General features: G+C 43.4%; 1 protein-coding gene across 2 annotated transcripts; it reads right to left on the reverse strand.

The window, feature by feature from the left end:
* Positions 1 to 680: 680 nt before the first annotated feature.
* Positions 681 to 21,291, reverse strand: CFAP97D2 (CFAP97 domain containing 2). Of its 2 annotated transcripts, none has more exons than XM_082218892.1 (5): positions 21,103 to 21,291; positions 7,070 to 7,150; positions 5,982 to 6,100; positions 3,816 to 4,008; positions 681 to 1,990 (listed from the first exon to the last, which is right to left on the reverse strand). In XM_082218892.1, the coding sequence occupies exons 1-5, from the start codon at positions 21,103 to 21,105 to the stop codon at positions 1,856 to 1,858; spliced, it is 531 nt and encodes a 176-aa protein (XP_082075018.1). In that variant the 5' UTR covers positions 21,106 to 21,291; the 3' UTR covers positions 681 to 1,855. The 2 variants fall into 2 exon arrangements, with proteins under 2 accessions (XP_082075018.1, XP_082075017.1); XM_082218891.1 differs by lacking the exon at positions 21,103 to 21,291 and adding an exon at positions 8,610 to 8,975.
* Positions 21,292 to 21,593: the final 302 nt, after the last annotated feature.

The raw sequence follows: 21,593 nt of genomic DNA on the forward strand, positions 1-21,593 counted from the left end.
AGGCCTAGTTAAAGCGGAACATTTTTTTGCCTGGCGCCTAAAGATATATAATGAAGAGCATCCCACAAATGGGGAGCCACTGCAGAAAAGCCTCTGTTCTCGTGTTGCCACCCTCTGGACAGTTTATATGGGGAGAGGAGGTCCTCAGGATATTGCGGTCCTGAGCTCGATTCGGTTGTGTACTTTTGATGTGTTTTATTTATGGTTTATGACTACTTTTGTCCTGTTTGTGACTACGTGAATCTTTCTATGTTGTAAACCACCACGAGCGAGGTTTTAACTATGGAAAGGCTGCACACAGATAAAAGACTACTCTCAGGACAGGATGAAAGAATGAAGCAAGTCATGGCTTAATGGCAGCAGTCCCAGAAGGATGTGATGAAACTAGTTGGTGATAATCCCATCATCCCTGACTACTGGCTAGCTAAGGCTGATGGAAGCTGGAGTCTAAAAACATTTAGAGAGCCACCAGTGCCCCATCCTTTGTGCACCCATTTTCTACAACCAAGCCTATTCCATTTGTTTTGGTAGCAGCCCTTCGTCTGCATGTAACCTGATTAATCAAGATGGGGTCTCAGAAGCTGGACAGGTTTGGGCCATTACATTACCACCTAAGTTTTTGTAGCAGACTCCAAAGAGAACACTTCATCTTTGCTGTCACTGGAGGAACACTTTAAACATTTTATGAAGACAACTGGCCTTTATTTCAATAGCACTTACTTTCAAGTAGTATGTTTCAACTTTTGTTTTTATCCAATTCCACTTTACTTCCACTAAGGGAACTCAAAGCAGCTAACATTAGATGCAAATAATCAAGACAATATAAAGAAACATGCTAAAATAATAATAATAGTAATACCAATAATACTACAAATGAACTGAACAGATCATCAGTTCATCTTTTCCCAAAGAGTCAGGTCTTCATTTGGCACCACAAAACATGTAGTATGTGGGAATGTCAACATTATTTTATTTCTGGGCTGAATATCTTCTTTAGTTGCTTAATTTCTCTCTACGCAGCTTGACACAGGGAGTCCTATGATGCTGATTGAGAATCAAAGGTGGATCGTAGGTTGAGACTGGTTGAAGAGCACTAACTAATTTCCTGCTCAGCTAACCCCCAACCCTAAGAACCACAGGCATGTACCCCTGCCACTGAAGGTTGTGCAGATGGGAATGTCACCCTCAGGCTGAGAAAGGTTAACCATCCATGATGTAGACTAACTCAGTGCCCCCAAAACCAGGCACTCAGAATAGTTAGACAGATTATATCTGAGATGTATAAATCATAACGGATGGAAGCAAGATGTTTCAGTGATAATTGAATGAAGTTGGCTCATGAATGGAGAATCTCCCTTAAGCGTGAATAAAACCCTGTTTATAACTATTTGGGAAAACATTTCCCCCCAGGTAATTTTATTATTATTATTGTAAGTTTTGTTTTGGTGGAAATTCTTCATCTATGGCTGTAGTCACAACCCAGATCCCTGCATTGCAGGGGGTTGGACGAGATGATCATTGTGGTCTCTTACAACTCTACAATTCTGTGATTCTATATAATTCACCCAACCATGCTTTCTTGGAAGTAATTCCCACTGATTTCAATTGGATATACTTTCCAAGTACGTATAGGATTGCTGCTCTAGCCAGCTTGCTTATATGCTATATCTAAGAAGAATGTCTAGAACTTATTACAAATAAAGATTCTAATATCTACCCTTAGTATAACCAAGATAATTTCTTAATTATGCATCCCCTTATATCAGGTCTTCCGTTTAGCAATATCCATTATCTGGAGTGTCATCTTAATGCATGGAATCACACTTTATCTACTGGATTTTCTCTTTGGTGATCATTACTTATTTTTTTTTATTTGATGAATCAGTTCTTCTTCCTCAGGTTCCTCTGCTTTGTTTGTCACACACCTATCTTTCAAATCTCTTTTTTTCTTTCTGTCTGTTTCTGATGTTGTTTTCTTTAATTTTAGTTCCTATGGAGGGAAATATAAATGATAAATTCATGTTCTAGTAAATAGATGAATATTTTTAGGTAGATTTTTGTACAACTGCTGCAAAAAATGCTAAGCTACTAGACCCTTTAAACTCTAAGAACAAAATATTATTAATCACAACTGTAAAACAAAACAAAACAAAACACCAATGTATTAAACACCAAGGAATTTAAATCAATAAATTGTTCTCTTTATTTGCCCTTTAAACGTCACATTAGGCTACATATTGCGCTGAGCTTTTCTTTATCATTTTTGTTGCTCAGACCTGTTTTCTCAAAGCACATGCCATTGCAATCTGAATTGAAATATATGGTATTTACACCTGAGGTGTGGGGATTACTAGTTTAGTTTTCTTGTAAAAGCAGTGATTCATGGGCTGAAGAATTTGAGTTTCAAGAACGTTTTGCAATTTGTGATAAATGTAAGATAGATGGCAGCTTTGCAACTTGAAATTCGTTTCTTATGTGTTGCATTTAAATCTCCATTTGTTGCATGAAGATAACAGGCTTAAATCCTTCTTAGGGGAAGGTGCCTTTCCTTTTCTCCAACGTCTAAAAAATTGCTTCTGCTGATCTTTGAAGCCAGACCTGAAAGCATTACTCAAGAACATAAAAGCTGACCTTAGAGGGATGGGGAAGGCAAATGGACTCTCTCATTTTGGTGCTAATGGTATACTTCAGCAGAAAGAAAAAAAGCAGGGGTTAGAAAGATAAACGTTCTTCCTCTGACTAAGGAGATAAGTGTATGTGCAAACTCTAAGATGTAGGGCATTGGTTCTCAAACTTTTATTTTCAGAATAAAAATTTGCTTGCGCCACGCCAAATACAGTGGTACCACGGGTTACATATGCTTCAGGTTACATACGCTTCAGGTTACAGACTCCGCAAACCCAGAAATAGTGCTTCAGGTTAAGAACTTTGCTTCAGGATGAGAACAGAAATCATGCAGTGGCGGCGCAGCAGCAGCAGCAGCAGCAGGCCCTATTAGCTAAAGTGGTGCTTCAGGTTAAGAGCAGTTTCAGGTTAAGAACGGACCTCCGGAACGAATAAAGTACTTAACCTGAGGTACCACTGTATTTGTTGATAAGAAATACATTGGAAAACAAAAATAAACAATTCCTAGCAGTGTTTGATTTATAACACAGAACACAACTACTTTAGAATGTAATCATTGGACATCCAGAAAGTTTAAAACAATGCAGCTACCTAAGAACATTGAAACACCCTTTGAGAACCACTGGTGTAGGTAGAGTGTGCAGATTTTTAATCCACGTATGTACTCATCTTGTTCAGAAAAATAGTTTTCTGATGCTCTGGTACATATGCATGGAGTTTTGAGCATAATATATTTCTGTGTCCTATTTTCTCTCGTATACAGTGTGAGCTTCATCTTGCATCATTTAAAATCTCAACAGTGCCTATCAGTTAGCTTCTGTAAACTGCCATATTAATTGGCCCAACAGTGGAAATAATAACAAGGCTAAGGAAAAAATGATCCTGGAAGCAAAAGCTGTTTCCATGCACATGCAAAACTTAGTTCATAATACTGAACCAACTGTTAATTGGAGCTGTGTCTATGAAATTATGTAGACAATATTCTTGGAAACAGATTTGGATCCATGTGCATTTTTCCTACCTATGATGCATCCTTTCTAGCTTAATTAAATTGGCGCAGAAATTTGACCTGTGGTATGATTCTGTAATGTTTAATCAATTGATTATATGTTTAATCTGGAAACAGAAGACCAGGAGATATGGACCCACCAAACTGAAGAAATGTGTACATATTTTAAAACTGGACTTACCTTTTGATCCTGCAACTTGCACAACCCACGAGGATATCTTGCAATACTGTTCATGTAGTTTTCAGCCTTTTGCCACTCTTCATTCCACTTTTGGACTGTATACTGAGGTTTGCAGTTCATAATTCTTTCCAGGATGACATGATTCTCCTGGCTTACTTTTCGAAATTCTCGTTCTCGTCTTTCTCTATTTAAGCTAAAGGGGGGGAGGGTATTATATACTGTTGAAATAAAGACTCTATCCACAGCATGGAGGGGAAATACACCTATAGATATTCTTGGCAGCTACAATGCTTCATGTGCAGAAGAAAACAAAGATTAGTACAATCGGAAAATACACAGTCATAAATACCATATACATACATACATACATACATGTATAAATACAGTACTAATATATTATGGGGAAGTGGGTGGCACTGTGGGTTAAACCACAGAGCCTAGGACTTGCCGATCAGAAGGTTGGCAGTTCGAATCCCGCAACGGGGTGAGCTCCTGTTGCTCGGTCCCTGCTCCTGCCAACCTAGCAGTTTGAAAGCACATCATAGTGCAAGTAGATAAATAGGTGGGAAGGTAAACGGCGTTTCCGTGCGCTGCTCTGGTTTGCCAGAAGCGGCTTAGTCATGCTGGCCACATGGCCCGGAAGCTGTACGCCGGCTCCCTCGGCCAATAAAGCGAGATGAGCGCTGCAACCCCAGAGTCGGCCACAACTGGACCTAATGGTCAGGGGTCCTTAATATATTATGAGCAGCATATCATGGTTTGCCTTACCAAACCAATTTATAGTAAGTAATTGAGTATATGTTTTATAAGAAAGTTAGTATTATATATAGTACAATTTCTTCCACTAAGAAAAATCCCACCCACCTCGGATAATGGATTCAAAAATTCTGCCTAGCATTCTCCTTAAGGGAAAATTATATCATGGCTCCCCTATCTCACTCCAGTTGTCAATTTGATGTGGTTCACTCTGAGTTCTGCTGCTTGTGTCCCAGAAGTTTGATATGAGCTTGTTCCTTGCTGTAGGGAAATCTCTGGACAGCCAACAACCAGCCTCTGTGTGCCTATCCACAGTTGGATATCATATAGATATTGTGACATATCCCAATCATCACTTGGAATATGTTATTGGTTAATACACTTTTGTACTATTGGAGGTCTCAACAGGGAACAATCCAAAATCTCAGTTTATTTTTATTTTTTAACTGTTTATAAAATTTTGTGCACAGGTAGGGGACCCTAAGGATAATATTGGGCTAGAACAACTCCTATATTAGTCCCAAGTTAGTAATGAATCTAACTGACCCTTTCGTTGGTTCCCCTTCTCTACCAAAACTTTTACCATCCTGCTTTGTTTTTGGACTATGCACATTAAAAGAAAACACCTTTGTGGTTTTAATTTTTTTTTAAAAAAGGAAAAAAGCTTAGTAAAATGCTTACTGTCACTTTCTAACATTTCCTTTGTTTGAAGACCCCTTCCATTAGATGATTACCGTATTTTTCACCCCATAGGACTCACTTTTTCCTCTCCAAAAATGAAGGGGAAATGTGTGTGCGTCCTATGGGGCAAATGCAGTCTTTCGCTGAAGCCTGGAGAGTGAGAGGCATCGGTGCGCTCCGACCCCTCTCGCTCTCCAGGCTTCAGGAAGCTATCCGCAAGCCTTGCAAGCCCAGCGGGAGTTCCCGCGGGCTTGCAAGGCTTGCGGGCAGCAGCCTGCAGCTCGAAGCACGGGGCGCCCTCCGGAGGACGCCCCGTGCTTAGCGCAGGTGTCCGCAAGCCTTGCGCGCCCGGCAGGAGATCTCGCCGGGCGCACAAGGCTTGCGGATAGCAGCCTGTTCTGGGGGCTGGGGTCAGGGGAAGCTTTCCCCACCCCAGCCCCGCGGCTGGGGGGGGGGAAATAATTTTTTTTTATTCATCCCCCCCCAAAAAAACGAGGTGCGTCCTATGGGCCGGTGCGCCCTATAGGGCGAAAAATACGGTAAATTATCAAAACTCCCCTCCCCACAGGAATGGCAGCTGAAGTGGCCATTACACAAACATTTGAAAGAAGGCATGCCTGTAAAACAGCCCCAGAGCTTCTTGTCATTCAAGGGTAAGTTAATAAGTGCCATGGTCAATGCTGTTAATGTAACTGGATAGCCTTATACCAGTTTGATTACAAGCCGTACCTTTTGGCCTCATACTCATTTTTGTTATCAATTCTTCCTGTGGTCCTCATGATACGAGACATCTTCTCTAGCAGCAAACAGTTCTCCCTCTCGATGATTGATAGGCGGTCCTTCTCCAGCTGAAAAGACAGGGGGATACTTAGGGAAACAAATTATGTTCCATACATCCTCTCTAACCAAGGACAGCTACAGCATTTGATTCCCCCACTCCCTTCACGCTTGTAATTTTGCATGCTGTGGAATATGACAGTAGAAATGCTATATTTCAGGATGAAATTCAAAAGTAGGTGAGATCTGTACACATTTAGAACTTACTGAAATTGAGTCTTGAGTAATGCAGAAAACTATCAAAGTTATCAGGGTTAATAAGGGGGAGGGAAAATAAAAACTGCGTTCTAAAATCATACCAAAGACCCATCTCATTCAGGATCCTGCTTCCAACAGTAGTCAGTTAACTAGAGTCCCTCGGGTTGTTGTTTTTTACTCAGGCTTTTGGTAGTTAAGTTAGTCTACAGTGTGTTTCTCATCTTTTAGTGGGGTGTGCTTCTTATTGTGTTGTTCTATGAGCATTGTGGGATGCGGCTGGTGCTGGGGGTTAAACCACAGAGCCTAGGACTTGCCGATCAGAAGGTTGGCGGTTCGAATCCCCGCAACGGGGTGAGCTCCCGTTGCTCGGTCCCTGCTCCTGCCAACCTAGCAGTTCGAAAGTATGTCAAAGTGCAAGTAGCTAAATAGGTACCGCTCCAGCGGGAAGGTAAACGGCGTTTTCGTGCGCTACTCTGGTTCGCCAGAAGCCGCTTAGTCATGCTGGCCACATGACCCGGAAGCAGTACGCCTGCTCCCTCTGTCCATAAAGCGAGATGAGCGCCGCAACCCTAGAGTCGGCCACGACTGGACCTAATGGTCAGGGGTCCCTTTACCTATGAGCGTTGTAGGAATTTTGTATTGTACATTCTTTTAAAGATTTGGGTTTTGAATTCATTTTACCTGTTCATATTTTATCTTATGTCACTTTGAGACCTTTTTTGTATAAAATAACAACAACTAATAATAATATACTTCATTAAAATATCAAAGCAGCAACATACCTTAAGTTTTCTTAACTTCAAATGAAGATGCCCATATGTTCGAGGAGTAGAGGTGTCCACCACAGGTTTGGTAGTCTGAATCTGCAGTGGAAAACAAAACACTCCTGGTTTTTAGTCTTTAAATGTGCCTATAGAATAGAAGGGAATTTCTTTCGTGATTTAGGCGGCAAAGCCATTGTACACTTTGCCCTCTCCCTAATCTTTGCTGATTGATTCTATTATGACAATGACCCCATAAGTAAGTACAAGTATCAGACATGAAGACGGATCCACATAAGAACAGCTTGCTGTATCAGGACCATGACCCATGTCTAGCATCCTGTTTTCACAGTGGCCAACCAGATGTCTGTAAAAAAACCCAGAAGCAGAACATGAGCACGAGAGCACTACTGCCTCCAACTGTGGAGGTAGAGCATAGCAGACATGGCCATTGATAGTCCTCTTTCAAAGCCATCCAAATGGTGGCCATCACTGTCTCCTGTGGAAGCAACTTCCATCATTTAACTATGTGCTCTGTGAATTAGCTCTTTCTTTTACCTATCCCGAATCTTACAACATTCAGCTTCTTTGACTGTCCATGAGTTGCTAGTGTTATGAGAGGGGTAGAAGAAGAAAAGTCCTACTTAACCATCTAGTCAGCAGGTGGGGGGGGGGAAATGTGTAGAAATTATAAAAGAGGGCGCAATGCCAAAAACAAACAGAAAGATTAGCACAAATAAATGATAGCATCAGAGCAACCTACTTATTTGACTACCCAGGAACCAGCATCCACCTCTGAACTTTGAAAAAAGAGGGAGATGTTTTAATGCATCCACATTGAACAAAGGAAAAGCCCTAAATCAAAAAGGTTAATTTTCACCTTGAGTGCCAAACTCAATGACATATTTCCTTCTGTTTATATCAGTTTACAGCAAAAAATATTACAAAGGGTGATATCCAAGGAGTTCATTGATTTCAGTGGGTCTGCTCTGAGTATGACAAATGTTGGCTGTCACCCAAAAACTATAAACTCTAGAAAGCTAACATATCTCCAATGGTTAGTTCTCATGTAGGTTTTCTGACACTAATTAACCGTTGTGAGTGTGTGGCTGTATAATTTGTAACAGAAGAATAGTGGTATGAGTTTTACTTTCCCCTGAGGACTCATAGCTTGGGGGAGCCCCCAGATCTATATCTGCGCAATAAAAGAACACCCATTGATAAAAACCATTGATAAATGCAATGCCTTTTCATCATGGAAATTAAAGGAATGTAGGAAGTGGCCTTCAGCATTCGCGTGAAATGCTTATTAATTTTTCTTGGAATGATTTTGAGATTGGACCGTTTCTTTGTAAATAAATTCTTGGCATGGTAGCAATTCTTTGGTTTAAAGTGTGGAAGGGAGTCAAGAGGGAGCAATGTACAGTGCATACTAAAACAGCAAACTGAGCGGTGGCTAATTGTTATGTCCTTGGCAGAAATGCAAAGGCATTTCCTCTCAACAAGTTTGGCTTTGTGCACGAAGCAGCTTGCGATGTTATAAGAGCGCCGCCACACTTACCTTTCTCTTGTGTTCTTCGTACGTCGCTTTGTCCCACTTTTGCTGAAGGTATTTATTGCCACACGGCAAAATTGGCTGGTAGGATCGGTGCATCTTAAAACAACATGAAATATCTCTAAATCTAGACTACTTCAAAGAGAGTGCATCATTGGCCAGAAGCTTCTTGAGCGAAGCTCTAACAACTGTGGTGTGTTTGTAGCAGGTCATGTGGTGGTTGCTATGGTATCGCTGAGGCAAAAAGTGAATAGCTGGTGATAGCATTTTAAACAATATGTTTGGGAAGTAGCAAGCAAGAACCAAGAATCTAAGACTGCAATCCTGTACACACTTTTAAGGAAGTAAGCCCCACCACTGAAAACAATGTGACTTGCTTACTGAGAGTGTAGATATGTATAGGACTGAACTGTAAATCTAAGATTCCAAAGGCTATCCTTTTCAACACATTAATTTCTGGAACAATTACACTTCTTCTTTTTTTAATAGCATTGCAGGCAAGTATAGATTTGCACAAAAGTATTATATCAAAATCCAAGACACATAGCATTGCAGGCAAGTATAGATTTGCACAAAAGTATTATATCAAAATCCAAGACACATAAAAATGTTTCTCGGCTAAAGACTATATTGCACATTATTGTGTGGAAAACACTCCCAGGTAGGAAATAATGAGAAGCAGCCTGTAGGATCATTGTGTGTGACAATCCCACATATATGGGGTCTTTGTTCCCACCGCCGATTAGCACATGCACATACAGTGAGAAACCCACATAATTGTCACACACATCTGCATTGCATATAGAAAGCTTGCAACGTGTGCATGCACTTCCTACGACACATGGGGTCACAAAGAGTCAGACACGACTAAACAACAACAACAACAAGGATAACATCAGAAAAGTCCAGCATCCTGTTCTCACATTGGCCAACCAGATGCCAATGAAAAGTCTACAAGCAGGAGCTGAGTGCAAAGGAACTCTTCCCCAGTTCTGATTCCCAGCAAGTGATATACAGGGACACGCTGTCTCCAATGGTAGAGCATATTCGTCATGGTTAGTAAGCCACTGGCAGCCTTAACTTCCAGGAATTGTGATTACTTTTTAATGGTCCCAGAGTATCAGAAGCTACTAGGGCTAAGAACAGTCTGGAACCCTTGTATTTTGGTACAGCTGCCTCATGTGTTTCAGTTTGCTACCAGAGTTGCAGTTTAGGATGTCCCTGGGTAGCTAGGTTGGCAGGAGCAGGGACCAAGCAACGGGAGCTCACCTCGTCATGGGGATTCAAACTGCCGACCTTCTGATTGGCAAGTCCTAGGCTCTGTGGTTTAACCCACAACGCCACCCGAAAAAGCACGTCAAAGGGCAAGTAGATAAATAGGTACCGCTCCGGCGGGAAGGTAAACGGCGTTTCCGTGCACTGCTCTGGTTCGCCAGAAGCGGCTTAGTCATGCTGGCCACATGACCCGGAAGCTGTATGCCAGCTCCCTCAGCCAATAAAGTGAGATGAGTGCCGCAACCCCAGAGTCGGCCACGACTGGACCTAATGGTCAGTGGTCCCTTTACCTTTACTTTAGGTAGCTAGGGATGAACAACCTTTTATAGAAGTTAAACGTTTTGCAGAAAACCAGTAAAAGGAGAGGGAGTATTTACTTATTACATGTTTTATCCCTTCCTTAGAATGATGTGCTGCGAGTGAGCACCTACTTTAAAAGTTTAAAGGAATTTGGAAACAAAGCACTGCAAATTATCCCTTTCTCAGATTCATGCTGGGACTGCCTAGACAACTAGAAAGGAAGAGAGACAATTGGTAGCAGCAGCAGCAGTGGGCAGGCAGGAGGCAGTAGCAATAGTGTAAGATGTCACCCATGAATTATAGGAAGATGGCCCTGCAGGCAGTAGAGAGAGAACACACCATCTGCTAGCAGTACTGCATTGTTCAGTATGACTCATGATAAGACTCACCCTGCATGATTCTGCCAGATTCTGCCAAAAATTTGTTAGATAGTGCCAGGTTTCAGTTTGGAACTGATGCTGATCTATCAAATTCCAGCCTTGGCTCCGCCTTCAACCCACCCAATTCCTCCAGGCTCCATCCCCGATCTCCCAGATTCTTTTCTGCGCTAGCTTTCACCCCACACCGCGGGACTGTATTTCTACCCTGCCTTAGTTCTGGCCCCACACAGAGGTATCTGCAGCCATGTGTCTTTTGTTCATTTATTGACTCTCCCCGCTGGAATGGGAATACTGTGTACAAAGGGGAGAGAGATTAAGTGCCTGTCAGGAACACTAAGCTAGGTGCTTTCTCTCTCTTGCTCTTTCCGTTTCTTTAAATTCTCAGAACATTGCTGTGTGGTTTGATGTGGAGGACTGCTGAACATCAGGCAATGCAGGGCATTTATAGTAAAACTTTACACCAGAGCTTTCCCATTGCATTTAATGGCATTCCACAGCTGAAAGGCTGAATTCACAATTCATGCGCTCATAATCGTGTGTAAATGCGTCTTCCCACCCTCCTCAGGACTGGAATCTAACACATTGTATTTTGCAGGATTAGAGGCACTGAAAGAGTATGGAAAACAGCTCCTGCCCCACGCATCAAAAAAGAAATGTTGTGCAGACACACATAACAGGTCCTCTACATTTGTGGGTGATATTCCTAGTCTAACTGATGTTAGAGAAGGAAAGGCATTATTCACAAGCCATCTTTATGCCAACTTTACCTCAGAGCCATTGTATTAAATGGCATAATTTAAAGAGCAGGCAGCTTACAAGTTCATGGGTTAGCTCTGGCTTCTGATTGAGGTTATTGGTGCCCCTACCAAATTTTAAATAAGATGTGATAAAAGGTTTAATCCAAGGTTTTATTTATAAGGAGAACAAAGCTGTTTTCAAGTTTGAGGTGTAAAATATATCGTATTTCTTGCATGTTTATCTGCTCTCCCACCTGGTGCTGTTTTTAGTAGGCATTACTGACACCCGAGTGGATCTGATTTGATTGAACTTTGCCTGCTTGGGTTCTTGGGGAAGTACATAGGTTGGAAGGGTGTGTGTGTAGTTTGTAGTCATCCATAGAAATTCCACATTCCTCACTAGGAAACCAACCTGTCTGGGAACAAGATGTGAATCTCCACTTGCTGTTGTGCCGGAAGGACATTTTATTGGTGTACTGTCAATCCTGTGGTTTTGGAGAACCCTTGAACAATAATCCCGGGAGTCTTAAATGTAGAAGCGGAGTCCACCTTATCTGGTCTGGCTCTGGACTTCATGGTCATCAAGACAACTGTGGATCTGCCTCAATGCATCACGGGTCAAACACATATTGCAGGTCATACTCTCAATTGGTCTTCAGTACAGAGCAGATTGGGAGTGATCCAGTGCCAAGAAGGTGAGTGTCACCCCACTGTCATAGATCACTCCCAGGTGAGATTAGGGTTGGCTGTGACTGAGTCTACAGGAGTAGAGGAACGGTTTTTGTTACGCAAGGGAGGCTCTTCCTGGTGGTGGTGCCCCAGTTCCTCCTGGGGAGGTGTGCTTTCCTCCATGTTAAAAACTTTTTGGTGTCAACTGAAGATCCATGTGTTTGTTTGAACTATTGGGACATAAATGGAATTAACAATTTTAGCATCACTGTCTGCTGAACTAGATTCTTCATTTTCTAAATATGTATTTTAGAAGTTTTAATAGTTTTGTGATGGTTGTATTTGAGTGTTGTGACTTCTGTGGGAGTACAGAAATACAACTGATAGTGACAATTGATGTTACACCTCTTTTTTATTTTACACGTAATATGTAAATGTAGACATTTGTATGTCATCCTATACCTGAGTGCAAGTGTCCCACAGTTAGAAACCCATTCCTGCTAGAGGGTGGCATCTTCACTGTGCAATGTGACTATCCACAAGTGGTTCAGCTTGTGCAGCAAAATATGCTTTCGTTCCACGAAACGTTGTTGGTAGAACAGAGTAGCCCAAGGCAGTACAGAAATTGGCTATTCCTGATTTGACTTCTGATGATAAACAGGAGAATATTAGAAGTGATTACCTCTTAACTGGTTTAAGCTTCAGCAGAAGCTGCAGTAAATACAGACACAGAATTAATCCAAAGCAGACCTCCTTATCCAAGCAGTATGTTGACAGACTTCATCTGCAAGATTCTGGTAAGCTCCCAGAATTGTTCACAGCATTCCAAATGAGACCATGCCAGTCCCAAGGTACTACTATTGCTTACTGAGTCACAGGAACAATGTTCCTGCCTATACAACCTAAAAATACCATTAGCTATCTGTACCGTAACAGCACATTGTTGCTGCATAGCCATCTTCTGCCCATTCTGCTAAAAGAAATACAGATATAATGTACAGCTGAGTCGCAAATGCCATGGGTTTCATTCTATCTCATCATGTGAATGAGTAGACTGTTAAATCATTAAAATTTTAGGTGATGAAGCTGTATTAGGAGACATCAGGGATGTGATTGGTTGGCTTTGGTGATGGGTCCTTGACAGAAGCAAGGCATCACTTCATATTACATTTATTCAAGTGGTGAACTTGCACCTACAATATCAGCCCAAATCTTCAGTGTGCTGGCTCTTCAGTGCTGGATGTGGAAGTACAGTCAGTGCTGTGATACTCTGCATATAATAATACAGCCCATGTTTATACCACTTATCCTTTTTTTTTATAATGAGAAAACTATTCCTGCATCGGCAGATGAGTATTACTTTGTTTGCGCTGCATGCCAAATGATACAGTTGTGCTTATCTGTGTGTTTGCTCTTACATTTGTGTTTCATTCATAGGAGGCTAACCGCTATCTTTTGGGCTGAAACTTATTTGAGGTTTCACCATTTCCAGCAGGTGGTAGAAATCTAGGTAGAAATGGCTTGCTTATCTATTTATATAGCAATATTGTGCACTGTGACTTGTTTTATCCACAGTGATTAGACTGCATAATTGACACAGATTGGCAACAGCTGTAATTTATCTGTGTAACATGCAATTATCGTCCTAGGAATCAGAGAAAGCATGGAATTAAAGAACCACCCTAAAGAAAACAAATATATTATATTAGGGGCTGTGCCCCTGCTTGGCTTTGCTTGCCAACTCCACCTACCCCTGCCAACCGCCCTCTCAAAACCACCACCCCTCCCTTTTTACCTAGCCAAAGCCACTTCCCTCCTCCCTTCATTCCACACTGAAGCTAGTACTTTTTCCAGTCACTGTTCCTACAAAGCATATAAACTGCTTCATAGAAAGGGACAGGGAGAAATATGGCTCAGTTTGCATACCTCCCTAATTCACACTCCTTGAAATGATGTGCGAACTGAAACACAACATATCCTTAGTAATCCAAACTTCTCTGAATTTTGAGGTGCACTTCTCCACCCAATTAATGTGTACAAAAATGTATGCACAGGGGTAAAGCCAATTGGAAGCTGCAAAATCCCTGTCGCACGTTCAGCTTCCAAAAATAGTTTGCAAACCAAAACAGTCACTTCCGGGTTTGCGGCGTTCGAGAGCCAAAATGTTTGAGAACTAAGCTGTTTGTAAACCAAGGTATGACTGTAGTAATAATAATAATAATAATAATAATAATGTATTACTGAAAACAACAAACAGAAATCCATTGTTTTTATTGCAAAAACATGTATATGAGGCAAAATTGCATTTAACAATATACAGTGGTATCTCGGGTTAAGAACTTACTGTATTTTTTGCTCTATAAGACTCACTTTTTCCCTCCTAAAAAGTAAAGGGAAATGTGTGTGCGTCTTATGGAGCGAATGCAGGCTGCGCAGCTATCCCAGAAGCCAGAACAGCAAGAGGGATTGCTGCTTTCACTGCACAGCGATCCCTCTTGCTGTTCTGGCTTCTGAGATTCAGAATATTTTTTTTGCTGTTTTCCTCCTCCAAAAACTAGGTGCGTCTTGTGGTCTCGTGCGTCTTATAGAGCGAAAAATACGGTAATTCGTTCCGGAGGTCCGTTCTTAACCTGAAACTGTTCTTAACCTGAGGTACCACTTTAGCTAATGGGGCCTCCTGCTGCGCCACGGCCGCGCGATTTCTGTTCTCATCCTGAAGCAAAGTTCTTAACCTGAAGCACTATTTCTGGGTTAGTGGAGTCTGTAACCTGAAGCGTATGTAACCTGAAGCGTCTGTACCCCGAGGTACCACTGTATACCTTGACTGGCCAGCTAAACCAGGTGAGGGTAGCCTATGGATCTCAAACCTTCAGTGAGTTAGGGACTTCCTCTGCATTCAAAGACTGCCTCCGGCAGATTGAGCGGATGAAACCAATAGTGGATCAAACGGTCAAGAAGCGGTTTCTGCACGGGCTGTAGAGGGAAGTGAGGGGCAGATGGGGCCTGTCAACCTGGGAAGGTAGCCCATCTAGGAGAAGGAAAACTCTGATCCTAAACCTCCACTACCTTTCAGTATATTTTCAGGAGAAGAAAAGGCTAAGGATTAAACCCTACACAAATCCAAAGTGGAGTCCCTAAGACAGTTGGATGGTGCCTTTTACGCCAAGCAACTGCAACCAAACTGCTGCCAAATGTATTGCTTTGGACCACATCAGAGGGGGGTCTTGTCGACTGGGCAGCCCAGGACCTCCATATTGGGGAAGTCACTTGGGTGCTACTAACAGAGCCGTTTGACTTCACCCCTGGAGGCGTCCTCCATTTTCTCTCAAGACAGATGGATGCTAACAACAGCAGCAATATATATGGAGAAAACTACACTAAAACACTGACAAATTTTAATGGGGACCTTATTTTTTAAAAAATGCAAACTCATGTGGAAACGCAGAAAAAAGATTGGAGAAACCAGAAACTCTACTTCTGCTATACTTCCAGATTTGACATTCAAAACAGATTTACATCTAACCAGAAGAGGGCGTAGAAACACTGCCTCCCGGATAGACGTATGAATCCTTTGTGAGGCAGGAAACAGTATCCGTGTTTCCTTTCAGCATAGGAATACTTAAAAAATAAATTAATTATACTGTTGCTCCATGTTCTTGAAGAATATGTTTGGAGAATCTCTTTCTGGCAACTACATTGAAAATGTTGTATCTAAGAAATGTTGATATGTTCAGTTATGTACAGAGTGTTATGTGCTGTGTTCTCGTTAGCTGTTTCCATTATGTTAAAGTTAGGTAATTAGAAAATCTCCTAACTCTACTTCCTCTCAAGGGAAACCTCTCATCTAGATCACTGAAAGGAAGTGATTTCCTTGCCTGGCAGGAATGAGTCACAGAAAACGACCTTCTGTGTAAGTCTAATTGTGGCTTAATTTAGATTTCAGAACCCTCTGCAGTGTTATAATATGGAGACATGTAGTTCTGAATGCAGAGCTGCCGTGAAAGTTGGCCTCGATCCTGAAACTGTATAAATTCAGCAGAATTAAGAACAGAATTGTTTATAGGATACTGAAGTCAGGAAAGGAGGTTTTCTTTATAGGTTCTTGTTTGAGAGAGCTACACAGAAGAATTATATGGGGAGATAGGGTGCCCTTAATTAAGTCCCACCACGGATTATACATGTATATTCCTGCTTCAAAACTAGGAACCATTTTCAATTACAAATCTTTGGAATTGCATTGGAATTCAGTGGACAGCAGGATTTGCTGTCAAACAGAACTGCACTATGCATAGCACGGACTCTTGAAAGCACTGGGTCGTTCTGCCATATTTATTTATGATATTTATATCTCTCCAGATAGAGGTCTCCCAGAGCAACTTAAAAGCAGCAGGAGGTCAAAATGGAACAAGATAGACTAAAAATCAAATAAAAGCTTAGTGAAATAAAAGGTGAATTAAAAAGGCAATTAAAACAACAACAACACCCAAATAGGCTCAGTACTAGGTGAGCCCCCTTGGAGGAACCATTCTATAGTCAGGATACCACAACTGTGAAGACCCTATCTTTGGTCACCAGCGTCTTGCCTCTGAAAGTAAGCGAGGGGTTGAAGAAGGAAGATCTAAGTAACTGGGCAGGGAAAAGAAGCGAGCCCCTCAGACACTATAAATCTTAAGAGTGTTAAAAGGTAAAATCCAGAGACTTGTGTTCATTTCAGAAATGGACAGGAATCAGTACAGTTGTACTAAGTTTGATGAGAAAAGTTTCTTTTGCTCACTTTAGCCATTGCATTTTGAATATTCCAAACTGTCTTCAGAGGCAGCCGCAGAAAAAAACAAAACCCTGAGTATTACCAGCACGTGAATAATTGTGTTTAAGCGATCTCTGTCCTAAAGAGGCCTCAGTTTGCATGCCAGCCCCTGCTGGCGAAAGGTGTGCCAGGGAGGATGCTTGGGCATCTAAAGATATGATTGGACAAGGGGCCTCTGCCCCCTGGTCACTGCACATGCCAGCCCCCCTGCCATTCCCCCCTCCATTAACTCCCTAGAGCTTCCCTTCCCACCCCAGGCAACTACTACACCCCCTTTTCACCTTCCAAACCCTATTTCTGAAGCCACTTCTCTTGTCTGTGCTGCAGCCCTGCTTTGAACCTGTCTCCATCTTCACCCCCATGTCCTTGCCTCCCTTCCTTTTGTGCAGTGGCGTAGCGTGGGTTGTCAGCACCCGGGGCAAGGCAAGTAATTTGCGCCCCCTAACCCGTGGATTTTAGCAGGGGCAGAGAGCTGCGAGTGCGAGCGCGTCCCCCCAGATGTTGCGCCCGGCCCCCTGCACCCCCACGCTACGCCACTGCTTCTGTGCAACCCCCCTTACACTCAGACCACCCCATTAGTCCTGTATCTTCCTCCTCCCAGATGTTGCAACTACTACGCACCTTTTCACCATCTGCCCAGTTGCAAAGCCACCATCTCCTCCTGTTATTCTGCCTCTTTTGTACTCGCATCTTTCTTCACCCCCCCCAGAGGTTGGTGGGGTTACCCATCTGCCACCTCACTTTTAGCTGCGGATTTTATTATGTTTGGATGTGCACAGGAATTCTGAGGACAACCCTAACTGTTTCTGCACCACCTTTTCTCTCTCTCTCTCTCTCTCTCTCTCTCTCTCTCTCTCTCTATTGCTTCTCTCTGCCACCTCACTCTCTCCCCCCACCTTCTTCAGTAAACTTATAATAGTCAGATAACCTGAACTTTTCAATTAATAAAACCATTCACAAAATCTGTAAACTCCAACAGTGGCCTATTTACCAATACCGCATATGTAAAAATGTTTTGCACTCCCTCCCAGTTGTTACAGTCTATATAACAAATTCTCATGCACCCCCTAGAATGCCTCCCCTCTGCCCCCTTAACAAAACACTGGCTTAGGAATTTGCGTTCTCTTAAGTGTACTTAAGGAATCCAGTCCTTGAATCTAATTTCTTGGCGCTGCTCTGAGAATCAAAAAGCTACAGCAAACACAGTCTAAGGGATGCAAACATTCCACAGCAACCAAATCACCTCTACTGACATAGAGAAAAAGAATATGAATGATCAGAATGTCATAGAATCCTAGGAGGAATCTCAGCTAGATCATACAAGGCAGTTGGCTATCCAACCTCTGTTTAAAAAAGGATAATATGCATTCTCTTAGGGTAACAACTTGTGCAATATATGTCCCTCTCACCTCTTGTGTTGTTCTTGACCTTTTATGAGTGACTAGGGACGCGGGTGGTGCTGTGAGTTAAATCACAGAGCCTAGGACTTGCTGATCAGAAGGTTGGCGGTTCGAATCCCCGCGACAGGGTGAGCTCCCGTTGCTCGGTCCCTGCTCCTGCCAACCTAACAGGTCAAAATCACGTCAAAGTGCAAGTAGATAAACAGGTACTGCACCGGCGGGAAGGTAAACAGCGTTTCCATGCACTGCTCTGGTTCGCCAGAAGCGGCTTAGTCATGCTGGCCACATGACCTGGAAGCTGTACGCTGGCTCCCTCGGCCAATAAAGAGAGATGAACGCCGCAATCCCAGAGTCGGTCACGACTGGACCTAATGGTCAGGGGTCCCTTTACCTTTACCTTAGGATGAGGATATTGGGTGCTTCACAGCCAACATCACAGGTCCCCTGTGATGCAAGTACCACATACTACCTTGGACCTGGTTTTTAAATGAACTTTTTGATAAGGCACTGATGTGCTCAGCTGATTGGGACTGTGTGTTGCAAGCACTAAGGGGCACAAGGGAGAACTGGGGTGTTCTTTCAATGCCGGATGAACAACTCCAGCACATTTTCAGATATAATCTCTGAGCCTGTACCTCCCTCAACTGATAAATCTTGAATCTTGCACCATGGCATATAATTCATTCTCACTATGCTCCCTGGCTGAATTTCTTTTTGCTAGTTAAAAATAAATAAATTAAAGGTATGCCTGCATTAGTGTTCCTTGTTGTAGTACCTAAGAGGTTGCTTCTTATAGTTCCAGTACACTTTGTTCTTAGGCACTTCCTGCTTGCTTTAATACTAAGCTCATTTTGGGGCAAGCAAAGGATACGTTTTTATTTCTAATGTTGACGTCCTTCTGCAAATCTTAACACTCTTTTTTTCCTGAATAATTATAACCCCCTAGTTCCTCTGTGAATTTTTCACAGCTAACTTTCCCATGATTTTTTATCTTCCCCTGGGTAGTTTGGATTGTTTGGTACTTTGGTTGGAAAGGGAAACTTGCATATTACACAGCCACACAAGCCTATGTTTACCACTGGGTGCACACTCAACAGAGAGCCACAGCTAATCCTAGCTGAACATACCAATACGAATTTTGTTTTCTCGTGCACTTGGCACTGACAAAGCATCAACAGCACGCTGCTTTTCCCTGTCAGTACCATCATTACAGTACTGTGCTATTTGGGTGACCAATATTGCTTTGCTGGGATCAATATCCATAAACTTACACCAATCCTCTGTCAGGAATAAGTCAGTAGTAAATCACACTGTGCAAGTTGGAGTGAACTGTTAGCAAGAACCCGATCCGCGCAGACTTGGCAGAATGTCAGCCCAAATTAATACAGTAGCTCATCCCCAGTAAGTCTTGCCCATGGATCAGTTGCAGTGGCTGAAAGTCCCTGCCTTCCCACAGCTCTCAAAGTACCCTCCTCTCCAGGGTTCCCCCCCCTCAAGCAATCAGATACTGCACCTGTGGGAAGCTACTAGTAACTTCTCCTCTGCCTTTTTTGTGCCTCTTCTGGAGATCTTCTAGATGTAGAATTTGCCAGTGGCAAAGTAAGGAACTCCAACCAGCCGGTGGTAGCAGGGAGGCTGCAGTAGCAAATGGGGTGCATTAAAAGAGGGAACCCCAACAAGTGGCAGCAGAGAATGGTTTCTGTGGCTCTGCAGCTACAAGCCAATAGGAATTGCCCAGCCAGGCTTAAGAGAGTTCTAAATTTTTCCTCCTAGGTGCATTTCCACAATAGTAATTTTAGCCAGTACAGTGATACCTCGGGTTACATATGCTTCAGGTTACATACGCTTCCGGTTACAGACTCCATTAACCCAGAAATAGTACCTTGGGTTAAGAACTTTGCTTCAGGATGGGAACAGAAATCGTGTGGCGGTGGCGCAGTGGCAGCGGGAGGCCCCATTAGCTAAAGTGGTACCTCAGGTTAAGAACAGTTTCAGGTTAAGAACGGACCTCCGGAATGAATGACGTTCTTAACCCGAGGTACCACTGTACTGTACTGGTTCAGCCGGTGAAGCTTAGCAATCCCTTGAGTGAAGCCTTTCTACAGACCAGTTCAGCCCTTCAATCTTTCATTCCCAAGCAGAAAACGCCCTGCTCTCCTTGAGCAGATATGTGAAGCCTGCTTTGTGGAGGCAGCTTGAGCCAGCCTCAGCACTCATACTGACTGACAAGGGGAATACAAGTGTCGCCTTGCTGTTTGTTAAACTTATTCCAACCGTTTACATGAAAGCACAGGGTGCGACTCCACCTTACATGCTCAGTCAGCAGAGCATAACACTCTTAATCTCAGGGTCGAGGGTTCGAACCCCACGCTGGGAGAAAGATTCCTGCATTGCAGGGGGGTTACATTAGATGACCCACTATGACTCTCTGCCTGGTGGGTTCCGACACTACGTTTCCCCTGCACTTCCCGCTTCCACCACTCGATGGAGTGTGCTGTTCCTTTCCCCCTCCCCGCCACTGCCGCCGCCCACAGCATTCTACTGCTTTTGCACACTGTTGCTAGGATATTCTGGCATCAGGCGACTCAGGATGACCGGAGCTCAGTGGCAAAATCGAATCACTGGGCCCCATCCCATGCACAGAATTCTAGAATCGCAGAGTTGGAAGGGACCCCGAGGGGCATCTCGTTCAACCCCCTGCAATGCAATCTCTCTCTCAATATATTTCAGAATGGAGTGGGGGGGGGAGGGAAGAGGACAGACAGATTCCTTTTTCCACGTACTATTGACTCACAGAACCGTCCTGTGGAAGTGCGGGGTAGTGGTAGGGGGAAAGAGCCTTCCAAGAACAGAAGCCGAGGTCCCTTCGCCTCCCTTAAAATATTTGAGGGGGCTGGGACGGACCCCCCCCCCAAAGTTGATGAGCATTACCATTCAAACGGTGCACTCCCGCTTCCAAGGGGTTTTCAAGGAAACACAGACGACCCCAATCCTCCTTGGGTAGCCTTTTACTCGCGAGAGGCACGCCGCTCAGGTTTCATAAGCGGGAGGCGATAAAGCAAAAATATCTGGCTGCGGGCCATGTATTTGGCTACTTTCCCCTCTCTCCCCCCCCCCCTCTCCACCACCACGCCTTCCTCCTTCAGCTCCCGATTTGGGCGGGTGCGCTGAAGAAGAGGCGCTACAGAAGTTCAGGACGCGCGCCCCCCCCCAACTCCACCCCAGCGCCCCCCCCAACTCCACCCACCAAGCTCTCCCCTGTCTCTCTCTCTCTCTCTCCCTCCAGCTGTTTGGTTTTGCGCTTACAAATCTCTCCCCGCGTTTCTCCTTCTTTTCGCCCAATAGGGAGCGGCCCGCCCGGGCTGGACCAATGGAGGGCGCCGCACAGCCTTATACCCCCGCTCAGCCAATGGGAGGGCGGC

This window comes from Podarcis vaucheri, assembly GCF_965113315.1.
Source record: "Podarcis vaucheri genome assembly, chromosome: 4".
NCBI lineage: Eukaryota > Metazoa > Chordata > Lepidosauria > Squamata > Lacertidae > Podarcis > Podarcis vaucheri.

Bases quoted from the DNA above. Each gene is read 5' to 3' on its own strand.
- CFAP97D2 (XM_082218891.1), bottom strand. From the start codon at position 8,702: ATGCACCGATCCTACCAGCCAATTTTGCCGTGTGGCAATAAATACCTT. The intron at 7,151-8,609 runs GTAAGTGTGGCG...TTTCCACTGCAG, and splicing joins ACGAAGAACACAAGAGAAAG to ATTCAGACTACCAAACCTGT. The intron at 1,991-3,815 runs GTAAGTCCAGTT...TTCCCTCCATAG, and splicing joins GCAAGTTGCAGGATCAAAAG to GAACTAAAATTAAAGAAAAC.